This window comes from Pseudophryne corroboree, chromosome 3 (assembly GCF_028390025.1).
Source record: "Pseudophryne corroboree isolate aPseCor3 chromosome 3, aPseCor3.hap2, whole genome shotgun sequence".
Taxonomy (NCBI): Eukaryota; Metazoa; Chordata; class Amphibia; order Anura; family Myobatrachidae; genus Pseudophryne; species Pseudophryne corroboree.
Genome location: NC_086446.1, coordinates 149,538,824 through 149,551,464, shown reverse-complemented (window position 1 = coordinate 149,551,464; position 12,641 = coordinate 149,538,824). Strand labels below are relative to the sequence as shown.

Genomic DNA, 12,641 nt, shown 5'->3' with positions numbered 1-12,641 from the left:
TTTCTTTTTCCCTTTTATTGTTTTTTCCACTTCCCATCTCCCTCATTTTCTACCCCCCCCCCTTCTCATTCTTCTCCTTTTCCTCCTATAAGATGGACTTGCCCCAAGAGACTGTGATCCGGATTTTCCTGTTGACCCTGTTGTTGACCAGAGCAGTCTGTTTCGGTGAGAGTACCATGGAGGTCGAGAAAGGGTCTGGAATGGGTTCTGATGACCAGGATGGAGACGTAGATTTCCAAGAGCAACACAATCATCGAGTAAAGGCGAGTATCAGAAAACGATCTGGTAGCATTGACAATAGAAGGAATTGTGAAGGATTGTTAGCTGAAGAGAACTGCATTTGTAGGCATTGTGACAGCATAGTCGAGGATGGGTGCATCAAGAAATGTCAGTCCAGTTTTAATATCCACATGGACCGGCATCCATTGAGTGACTATCACTCCTTAGTGGGTAAAGTGTTAAATCAGACAGACTGTTGGGTATGCTCTCAAGTACCTCAAGGTCATAGCAAATCAGGACTAGTACCATTCCCTTTAACTGTAGGAGAGGTACTTGAGTTAAGTGGTGGGAGGCCGGTGGACAAGAGGTTTAATATCTCTAGTCCTCCTAGTTTGAAGCTCCACCAACATCATGTGGATAGGTACTTAGTATGCTTTAACATTTCCAATCCCCGAAAGCCGGGAAATTGGGAAGTGTCATGGAGTAATCAAACCATGACATTTTCACATAGAGCCGATAGAATGCCCATAGATTCAGAGCTTACACGCCAGATAGCCGACAGTGGAAAATTTTTCCGGTATACTCTAGGGAGTATACTCTAGGGAGTAGGACCATGCAAGTTGGGGAAGTATCACCAGGATACTGTGCACATATCGTACAACCAGATACGTGTACTAGACAGATGGGAGAATTAGGGTTAGGAGATTTTACATGGAAAATTTACAACATTGTAATGTCATACTCCGTCCCATATGTTCTCCCCGATGATGCATATTTCATATGCAGGAGGAAGGCGTATAAGTGGCTTGCCCCAAACTCAGAGGGATTGTGTTACATTGGAAAAGTACTGCCTGAAGTAATGACTGTATCCCATATCAAAATGAAAGACATTCACCGCGGTGCCCAAGCTCCTTATACTCACACTCACTACGAGCACGTCGTTAAACGGCACCTGATAGAAAGGACAGAGCATCCGGCCTCTGATTTGATCCATGAATCCACCGGGATTCAATTCCTACTCGCGTTAGATATCACTCGTACCGCCAGAGGAGTGATAAATTATAGATATATATCTGCGCTAGCAAACTTGTTAGACAATATCACCGAAATGTATGATGACACGTTCAGGTATACCGGGAGAGAGTTACAAGCCTACAAAACAGAGCTGGTTCAGCATAGGATGATTCTCAGTTACCTCACAGCAGTGACAGGCGGGTATTGTATTACCCTAGCAACTCAATATGGTGTAAAGTGCTGCACGTATATTACAAACAGCACTGAGGACCCGGCCGAGGTCATAGACCAAAAGATGGATGACATTTTGCAATTGAAGTGGGAGTTTCGAAGGAGGCATAATCTCACTCTCGCTGCTGTGGGTAATGAGCTGACCGGTTGTGTGTCATGGTTGAACCCACGAAATTGGTTCTCTGGTTTAGGAGAATGGGCCCAAGGCATTATAATGGATGTAGGGAAATTTCTCTTGTGTATTCTGGGAGTCGTCATATTGGTTGGTCTGATATTTAGATGCGTTCGGACTTTAACGAAGTGTAAACGTAGTACCAGAGTGATGAGTCTGAGGAGCGAGGACACTGTAATAACAACAACTAATTTAATTTATGACCCAACGATAGAGACAATGTTGTGATGAAAATGTGATTCCACGGTCCGTTTCTTTCACCCGTTTCTCCTTTGTTTTCCTCCAAGGTACAAAGACATCCGCTTGGAAGAAGAATTTGACAACCTCTTTTATACAGACCATTGATGAATTGTGTCACAGACACCCAATACTTTTAGTAACTTTAACTATCTACTAGAAACCCAATACTTTAGAGACTGAAATTTTATGGACACTGGAAAAGCTTTTGTTCACCACTTACAGCAAAAGCACCGTGAGACATCAGACAACATGTACATCAGACAAGACCTCAATCGGCGACTGTACACTAAATCTCACAGTTACATGACTGCATTTATAACGCTCGTTTCTTATCTTCATCTCTACAACCTCCAGGTAGTATCCCACATAGTCGACAGGTGATATTCACATACTAGCATCCACATACTTTCCCCCTTCATGTATCATCAACTAATGTGCACCCCATTTGTTGCAACCAAAAGCCGAAAAGAGCTTGGTAGAGTTTGACAGCCCATCCACAGACCCTTAATACAGGATAAGGATTCAAATGTATACTTCGCAATACCTTGAAGCTTGATTTAGAACACGTACGGCACGATGATACATGACCCCTCAGACATGGATTCATACACACATGCTTTACTATCTCACTAGGTCATATCTTTCCCACCTTCTCCTCTCCTCCCTTTACCCAATCATAAAAAGGTATTTACATGATGACATATATTTTTCTGTTTGAATTGTTTAGGAAGTGGCAGTTATTGATGACTGCCAAAGGGTGGACTGTCAAAGTCGAAAAATATCATGCTTCACATTGCCATATATTAACCCCATGCACATGCCCGCTGCTCGTGCATATGGTCTGCTGTACGTGCACATGTCCGCAAATTGCGTACGCTCGCTCCGGCGAGTACGCGCGGTATATGCGTATTTACGGTAGAGTTTATGAGCTTGTAGGGGGCGACTCGTTTATAGTATATTTAACCCACATAGCGTGTTTTGTAGGTAATATTCCCTTTAATAATATCTGTAAGTATGTTTAGTGTAACTGGTTCATGGACAAAGGAATTCCTCTTTGCATGATATGGAGGGTCTGACAAAGGCTGAACAGTGGTGTCTGATATCCAACGGAAGAGTATTTTATCAGGAATATTCCGGTGTTGGTTAGGAAGAGATTAATCGCTCCTGCATATAGTTATGTTTAAAAGTAGTTTATGGACATTTACTATATTTACAGTTCATTATCCGTGCGGCGGGAATCCTGAGGATACCTCCCACCTTAGCAGTTTGAAATAGTCACAGCCCACCTTTTCAAATCCACCTATGACCTTTTGTTATAATGCAGAGAGACATTCCTGTGTCCAATGTACAATAAGATTGTAGGGCCCTTTGTAGTGTACTGTATGTTGTGTATATAAGGCAGCCAGCCTGGGCCAGCTCACTCACTTCTCTCCACAAGGTTTTCGTCATTGATTAACTGAGAGCTGGATTTCCAGGACTGCGCTTGCGATCATTCCCACGTGTGTAAGTTTCTCTGAGACCATCTTTATTCTCCGCCTGTGTTAGCCATTTACTCTTTCTCTTTGTATGTTATTGTTTATGATTATGCCGCTATTGTATATTCATGTCTAGCTATTCTGTTTAGGTATTAATGTTAGTTTTGTAGTGTATAAGCTGTAACAGTTTTCCCCTTTTTACATACTAAAATCGTCAGTAAAGGTTTTGGAACCTTACAAGGTAGAGTGTGTTCATCATTACATTGCTAAGGGTATACTGAGCGTCTCAGTCGCTCAAGCAGCTTTTATATTAACAAGGTTAAGAAGCGTTATATCATTACAGTGTTACAGTACTAAGTACAGTGTTACAGTGTAAGCATATTCTGTGTTTAAAGTTTATAAAAGTACTGTCTGTGTGTGCGCTCGCTGTGTGTATTCCGTACACCCAGCGCAGCGTGTACGTAACTTGCGTACCACGTGTGAGGTCTTCATACGCAGATAGCGTACGGAGTGCGTAGCACGTGCACGTGGTTTAGCGGCCATTACGGCTACACGGTGTTAGGAAATAGCTTGTGTTATAAGATAAATAATTAGCTTTATCAGTTGTAAAGCCGAAACCCCTCGGGCAGCCGCCCAAGAAGAGCCCACCTTCCTCGTGGAATGGGCTTTTACAGATTTAGGATGCGGCAGTCCCGCCGCAGAATGTGCAAGTTGAATCGTGCTACAGATCCAGCGAGCAATAGTCTGCTTTGAAGCAGGAGCACCCAGCTTGTTGGGTGCATACAGGATAAAGAGCGAGTCAGTTTTCCTGACTCTAGCCGTCCTGGAAACATAGATTTTCAGGGCCCTGACCACGTCCAGCAACTTGGAATCCTCCAAGTCCCGAGTAGCCACAGGCACCACAATAGGTTGGTTCAAATGAAACGCTGATACCACCTTAGGGAGAAATTGGGGACGAGTCCTCAATTCCGCCCTATCCATATGGAAAATCAGATAAGGGCTTTTACATGACAAAGCCGCCAATTCTGACACACGCCTGGCCGAAGCCAAGGCCAACAGCATGACCACTTTCCACGTGAGATATTTTAGCTCCACGGTTTTAAGTGGCTCAAACCAATGCGACTTTAGGAAATCCAACACCACGTTGAGATCCCAAGGTGCCACTGGAGGCACAAAAGGGGGCTGAATATGCAGCACTCCTTTAACAAATGTCTGAACTTCAGGCAGTGAAGCCAGTTCTTTTTGGAAGAAAATCGACAGAGCCGAAATCTGGACCTTAATGGAACCCAATTTGAGGCCCATAGTCACCCCTGACTGTAGGAAGTGCAGAAATCGACCAAGCTGAAATTCCTCCGTTGGGGCCTTCCTGGCCTCACACCAAGCAACATATTTCCGCCATATGCGGTGATAATGTTTTGCGGTCACATCCTTCCTAGCTTTAATCAGTGTAGGAATGACTTCCTCCGGAATGCCCTTTTCTTTTAGGATCCGGTGTTCAACCGCCATACCGTCAAACGCAGTCGCGGTAAGTCTTGGAACAGACAGGGCCCCTGCTGCAGCAGGTCCTGTCTGAGCGGCAGAGGCCATGGGTCCTCTGAGACCATTTCTTGAAGTTCTGGGTACCAAGCTCTTCTTGGCCAATCCGGAACCACGAGTATAGTTCTTACTCCTCTCCTTCGTATTATTCTCAGTACCTTGGTTATGAGAGGCAGAGGAGGGAACACATAAACCGACTGGTACACCTACGGTGTCACTAGAGCGTCCACAGCTATCGCCTGAGGGTCCCTTGACCTGGCGCAATATCTTTTTAGCTTTTTGTTGAGGCGGGACGCCATCATGTCCACCTGTGGCCTTTCCCAATGGTTCACAATCAGCTGGCAGACTTCTGGATGAAGTCCCCACTCTCCCGGGTGGAGGTCGTGCCTGCTGAGGAAGTCTGTTCCCAGTTGTCCACTCCCGGAATGAACACTGCTGACAGTGCTATCACATGATTCTCCGCCCATCGAAGAATCCTTGTGGCTTCTGCCATTGCCACCCTGCTTCTTGTGCCGCCCTGGCGGTTTACATGGGCGACCGCTGTGATGTTGTCTGACTGAATCAGAACCGGTTTGTTTTGAAGCAGGGGTTCTGCTTGACTCAGGGCGTTGTAAAATGGCCCTTAGTTCCAGAATATTTATGTGTAGGGAGGTTTCCTGACTCGACCATTGTCCCTGGAAGTTTCTTCCCTGGGTGACTGCCCCCCAACCTCGGAGGCTTGCATCCGTGGTCACCAGGACCCAGTCCTGTATGCCGAATCTGCGGCCTTCGAGCAGATGAGCACTCTGCAGCCACCACAGCAGAGACACCCTGGCCCTCGGGGACAGGGTGATCAACCGATGCATCTGGAGGTGCGATCCGGACCACTTGTCCAACAGATCCCACTGGAAGATCCTTGCATGGAACCTGCTTTGGTTTCAGGAGGTCCCTGACCAGAGATGATAATTCCTGGGCCTTCTCCTCCGGGAGAAAGATTTTCTTCTGTTCTGTGTCCAGAATCATGCCCAAGAACAGCAGACGTGTCGCAGGAATCAGCTGCGACTTTGGGATATTCAGAATCCAGCCGTGCTGATGCAGCACTTCCTGATATAGTGCTACGCTGACTAGCAACTGCTCTTTGGACCTCGCCTTTTTAAGGAGATCGTCCAAGTACGGAATAATCATGACTCCCTTCTTTCGGAGGAGCATCATCATTTCGGCCATTACCTTGGTAAATACCCGCGGTGCCGTGGACAGACCAAACGGCGTCTGGAATTGGTAATGACAGTCCTGTACCACAAACCTGAGGTACTCCTGGTGGGGTGGATAAATGGGGACATGCAGGTAAGCATCCTTGATGTCCAATGACACCATAAAATCCCCCTTTTCCAGGCTTGCAATAACCGCCCTGAGCGATTCCATCTTGAACTTGAACTTTTTTATATAAATGTTCAAGGATTTTAAATTTAGAATGGGTCTCACCGAACCGTCTGGTTTCGGTACCACAAACATTGTGGAATAGTAACCCCGTCCCTGTTGAAGGAGGGGTACCTTGATTATCACTGTCTGAAGATACAGCTTGTGAATTGCCGCCAGTACTACCTCCCTTTCTCTGAGGGTAGCAGGCAAGGCTGATTTGAGGTAACGGCGAGGGGGAGTCGCCTCGAACTCCAGCTTGTATCCCTGTGATACTACTTGCAGAACCCAGGGATCCACCTGTGAGCGAGCCCACTGGTCGCTGAAGTTCCGGAGACGCGCCCCCACGTACCTGGCTCCGCCTGTGGAGCCCCAGCGTCATGCGGTGGACTTAGAGGAAGCGGGGGAAGATTTTTGATCCTGGGAACTGGCTGTCTGGTGCAGCCTTTTCCCTCTTCCCTTGCCTCTGGGCAGAAAGGAAGCGCCTTTGACCCGCTTGCTTTTCTGAGGCCGAAAGGACTGTACCTGATAATACGGTGCTTTCTTAGGCTGTGAGGGAACCTGAGGTAAAAATGTCGACATCCCAGCTGTTGCTGTGGATACGAGGTCCGAGAGACCATCCCCAAACAATTCCTCACCCTTATAAGGCAGAACCTCCATGTGCCTTTTAGAATCAGCATCACCTGTCCACTGCCGGGTCCATAATACCCTCCTGGCAGAAATAGACACTGCATTAATTCTGGATGCCAGCCGGCAAATATCCCTCTGTGCATCCCTCATATATAAAGACGACGTCTTTAATATGCTCTATGGTTAGCAAAATAGTATCCCTGTCGAGGGTATCAATATTATCTGACAGGGTATCAGACCACGCTGCAGCAGCACTACACATCCATGCTGAGGCAATTGCAGGTCTCAGTATAGTACCTGAGTGTGTATATACAGACTTCAGGATCGCCTCCTGCTTTCTATCAGCAGGCTCCTTCAAGGCGGCCGTATCTTGAGACGGCAGTGCCACCTTTTTTGACAAACGTGTGAGCGCCTTATCCACCCTAAGGGATATCTCCCAACGTGACCTATCCTCTGGCGGGAAAGGGTACGCCATCAGTAACTTTTTAGAAATTACCAGTTTTTTATCGGGGGAAGCCCACGCTTCTTCACACACTTCATTCAACTCATCTGATGGGGGAAAAAACACTGGCTGCTTTTTCTCCCCAAACATAATACCCTTTTTAGTGGTACTTGGGTTAATGTCAGAAATGTGCAACACATTTTTCATTGCCGTAATCATGCAACGGATGCCCCTAGTGGATTGTGTATATGTCTCATCCTCGTCGACACTGGAGTCAGACTCCATGTCGACATCTGTGTCTGCCATCTGAGGTAGCGGGCGTTTTTGAGCCCCTGATGGCCTTTGAGTCGCCTGGGCAGGCGCGGGCTGAGAAGCCGGCTGTCCCACGGCTGTTACGTCATCCAGTCTTTTATGTATGGAGTTGACACTGTCGGTTAATACCTTCCACATATCCACCCACTCTGGTGTCGGGGGTGACATCACATTTATCGGCACTTGCTCCGCCTCCACATAAGCCTCCTCATCAAACATGTCGACACAGCCGTACCGACACACCACACACACACAGGGAATGCTCTGACTGAGGACAGGACCCCACAAAGTCCTTTGGGGAGACAGAGAGAGTATGCCAGCACACACCACAGCGCTATTTAATCAGGGATTTACACTAACATAAAGTGATTTATCCCTATAGCTGCTTTCATATACAGTTTTGCGCCTAAATTTAGTGCCCCCCCTCTCTTTTTTACCCTTTGAGCCTGGAAACTGCAGGGGAGAGCCTGGGGAGCTGTCTTCCAGCGGAGCTGTGAAGAGGAAATGGCGCCAGTGTGCTGAGGGAGATAGCCCCGCCCCTTTTTCGGCGGACTTCTCCCGCTCTTATAATTATATTATGGCAGGGGATTTTTGCACATACTATTTTTTTGTTGTTGTTGAAACGGCTTAACCAGGCAAGTAATTCTCCAATTGCTCCATCCTTCCTAATTTTTCTTTTTTTTTTTTATTTGGCAGGATGCTACAAAGCAATGATCTGCAATCATTTCATATACAAAAAAAAAAAGGATCTGCGTAAATATACACACACAAACAGCATATCATACCATAGCTAAACATTCTATTTTGAAATGTCATGTACGGGGCAGGTATTTACTGTGGAAAAAAATAAAAAAATAAAATGTATCCTAAATCCTTTGCGGCCATCTTGATCACCTTTTTGGCTACCATTTAGTTTAACTTGCCTCTTTCGCCTGCTTGGAAATGCAACAAGAACTTGGATTGTGGCAGTCTGACTACAAAAAACCCCCCAAAGTGCAATTATTTTGTGTTCGTATATGGATATCAATCTTCTCTTTAGCGGCAGACAAAGCAAACGGAATGTTGGTCATCCTCAAGTGCGGTTGACTTTTTTTGAATGTTAGTTGGTATCTACATGCTTCAGCCATCCTACACAGAAGCGGCTGCATTCATCCATCATTACAGACAGATCAAGGCACTAAGCTGATGAAAAGGGCCACAAATTATGTTATTTAAAAAATAAAAAATGAATAAAATAAATTTGTCCGCCACAGAACACATTAAAAAAAGAAAAAAAAGTGTTAGGGCAGAAAACGCCCTTAAAAGGAGCATTTAACCAGGTTGCCTTGTTTAAGAGTGCAACTAGTAATAATCACAAACAAAAAAAACAAATAAAGACTGTAATAGACCAGACACTTGTGATAAGGGTATGACAGCGAGGCAGTATTTTCTATGTACAGTTTACCTCCTTTAAGTCTATAAGACACTGCAAGGAATCATTTAGTGCCTACAATATCCGATCCAGAAATGCTTGCAGTGAATATAAATGTGAAATATCTGGACTTCTGTCAGTGCCACAAAAACTTAAATTTCACCGCACTATTTGTACAGTATATTTTTATTGTACTGATACATACAGAATACAAAATATGGCATTCAAAGAGCAAAATTAGTTAGCCCCAGAAGCCATCTTATGCTTTCAAGTAGTCAGCAAGTGGGGAACCTTTTTCGAAAAAGGAAACGACCCAAAAATTTTAAAGGATTTTTTTTTTCTAATTAACCATAATTTTTTTTTAGGTAAGCTCTAAGTCTGGCAATTATCCACAGTCATTCTTCATTTCATCAAATCCATTTTTAAACCTTGCCTTGATTTGTGCATACCTACATCAGTACTCCTCTCACCAAGTCTGAATGCGCAATTATCAGATGGCCCACGCATCCGAAGTACATACATCTCACAACAGAGGAATCAAAGACACACTGCTAACTTCCAGCAAGTAAAATATCTAAATAGGCAAATCAATTATTTTTTTCCTTCAACCATAATCAAAAAGTGAACCTTAAGAGTGCAAGACGTAATGGGTAAAGGGAGAATGAGAGTTGTTTTTAAAGTGCAGAAAAAAATCTCTGGTGACTAACCGTGCAAAGACATGATGTAGAGCAGATCTGGAAAGAGAAAAGAGAGAGAGGGGAGTGGCTGACAGATATGGTGCTGCCTTTCATTAGGACAAGATGGTGTGTTTATTATAAATGCCATGAATACTGCAATATGGCAGCTGTGCCTTGTAGTAGAGTATGGGGCGGGCTAGTTAAATGTATTGGGCAATGATAGATGACTGCAAGCAAGTAGATGGGGATAGCTATTCAGTGGAACAGGAAAAAAAGAACTTTTTTCAGATGAGCTACCCTCTTAGAATCACTCTAAAGTGCACCAACATTTTCACTCATATGGAGGGAGAAGAATTAAGAAGTGGAGGCAACAGAAAAAAGAAGGGAAGGGGAGTACAAAGAGACCGCAAGCAGCGCTCTAAGTAACACTAGCAGCTTTGCTTGGGGGGGAGAGGGCTCCATGTCAGACAGAACCGTTTTATTCTTTAAACATATTATATACAGTGAGAGTGTAGAGCACAGCACCTGAGAGAGGGAGCGGAGGGGGAATGAGGAATAAAATGAAATTAAAATCAAAAGAGAGGACAGAAAAGAGCAAAGAAATGGAGGGAAAGCAGAATCAGAGAATCGGTCGTGATGCCAAAGAGAAAACATAAGATTAAAAAGGTAATGGATTGAAAACCCCAGGGGCAAATCTTTGAGCCCAGCATTAGTGTATGCAGTTATTGCAAGGACAGAAAGAAAGCATGGAAGGGACGATGCAGCCAGCCAGCTGGGGGACAAGGAAACAGTCTAGGTGCTGTGCATGGGGAGATCACTCTCCCGCTCTACGGTCCTGCAGAGTCCGAATCCTCAATAAGAACCTCTGTCGTAGCACCCAGTCCTTCTGCTGGCTGAGCTGGGCAAGCAACTAAAATCTTGGAGCCAGCGCTGGAGTAGAAGGTTTGGGGAGGTGCAAGCTCATCCTGTACAACGGAGGCCACGGGAGCAGAGGTCTCGGTCACCAGCAGTTCAGAGTCGGTGGTGATGAGGGAGCCAGAGTTGGCCGCCAAGGCTTCAGCTATAAGAATCTCGGGGTGGCTTTTGGCCTTGTGGGCCACAACACTGTCCTTCTTCTCAAACTTCTTTCCGCAGATGCCACAGGAGAACTGGTAGAAAGAGTCAGCGTCGTGTTTCTTCATGTGCCAGTTCAGGGAGGCTTTCTGTCTGCAGGTGAATCCACAGAACTCACATCTACGGGCGGGAAAGAAGAAAAGACAACAAGTGAATGGGCTCAAAAAAAAAAGGGCATAGGGTTGATGGGCAGAGAGAAAGGAGATGGCAGACACTCACTGTAAGGGTTTCTCCCCGGTGTGTATCATGCGATGTACAGCCAGGTTGTGGGAGCTCTTAAATGCTCGAGCGCAGTATTCACAGATATAATCCCGCTGGTCTGATAATGGAAGAATTGTCACAGGCCGGTACAGACGGGCATTAATGGGGGATTTTCTATTAAAGAGAAGCCTTCTATTTACCTGTGTGGTGCTTTGCGTGACGCATCAGCTGCTTCTGCAGGCGGAAAAGTCTCCCGCAGGAGGGGTGTGGACATACATATTTCTTCTTTAAAAGGTGCTGATATTTAATATGATGCTAGGGGAGAGAAGCAAAATGTCCAGTTACTACCACTGCAGAGCCCGTAAGAATAGACTGCCCATATAGAGCTCCATTTTATCCTAGTGTTCAATATCAGGAACCTCTACAAGGGATATATATATATATATATATATATATATATATATATATATATATATATATATATATATATATATATATATATATATATATATATATATATATACTCTAAGGATGGGTAAATACTTTACAAACTTATCTGCTGACGCATAGATCCGCCAACCGAGCGGGTGAGGGGGGTATTCAATTAGCGGTGATAACGGACTTTTCCCGCGAATCGCGATTACAGCCTATTCAATTATCCGGGAAAATTTATCGGTGATCGTTTTTTCACAAATTTCACTTCACCTGCTCTAAGCAGGTGAAAATTTGGGAAAAATCCCTATTTTAAGCTAAAAATGTTTGGCTATGGTACAGAACCCCCGAAACACCCAACTTAATGACTAATTAGGCACGATGAAGTTTTTAATTATTTTTAATTGGCCAATAATGACATGTCATTTTTGGGGTGAAAAAGTATAAAGTGATGGAAATTTGGGGTTCAAGGTATGGGACAGGTATATTGGGGAGCTTTAAGAGTGGGACAGGTGTTTTTAGGCTTGCAGGTGGGAGTAATCGGTCTGCTCCCTTTTTTTTTTTTTTTTAAATACCCTAAAATGACCCAAATATATACTTATACCCATTTTCAGGTACCCCAAATTTAATGAGAGCATTTATTTTGCACAAAAAAACCCATCAACTTGCTTTCTATTATTTTTTTGCATTTAAAAAACCCCAAAAAAACGCATATAACAGCCATTTCACACAATTTAAGTCCCTAAAAATGTTTTAATGTGATCTCTAATACACTTCTCTTCTGTTATACTATGTTAGTTTAAAATTTTTTGGGGTACAGGCTGATTTCCTCATTTTCACCTACATTTTTCACTGCAGGAACTTTCACGTGATACCCGTTTGGAATTGAATAGGTAGAAAAACGGAAGCGTGCCGCCGCAATTTTCTTCCGACTGATCCGCAAAAAAAATATTGTGCCAAAAATTGCTGCACATTTGTGGCTAAATTGAATACACCCCTGAGTCTGGTAAGCATATACAAGTAACGGTCAGCCACTTGATATCTCTGGCCATATATCACATCTGGGCAGGCCTTTAAATTTGCAAACCCAGTTGTAACATCACTGTCGGTGGTTATTGCGTCCAGCATATGGGGCAGTTGG

The 12,641-nt window shown here is 44.5% G+C and overlaps 1 protein-coding gene across 3 annotated transcripts in view; it reads right to left on the bottom strand.

The window, feature by feature from the left end:
• Positions 1–9,245: 9,245 nt before the first annotated feature.
• The window catches only part of ZFP91 (ZFP91 zinc finger protein, atypical E3 ubiquitin ligase), a 94,292-nt gene continuing 90,896 nt past the window's right edge, over positions 9,246–12,641 (bottom strand). For all 3 annotated transcript variants that reach the window (XM_063958479.1, XM_063958478.1, XM_063958480.1), the window contains 3 exons: positions 11,269–11,383; positions 11,087–11,186; positions 9,246–10,987 (listed from right to left, as the gene is read on the bottom strand). In XM_063958479.1, coding sequence (XP_063814549.1) covers positions 10,582–10,987; positions 11,087–11,186; positions 11,269–11,383 — 621 coding nt within the window. In that variant the 3' untranslated portion in view covers positions 9,246–10,581. The remainder of the gene's footprint in view (positions 10,988–11,086; positions 11,187–11,268; positions 11,384–12,641) is intronic.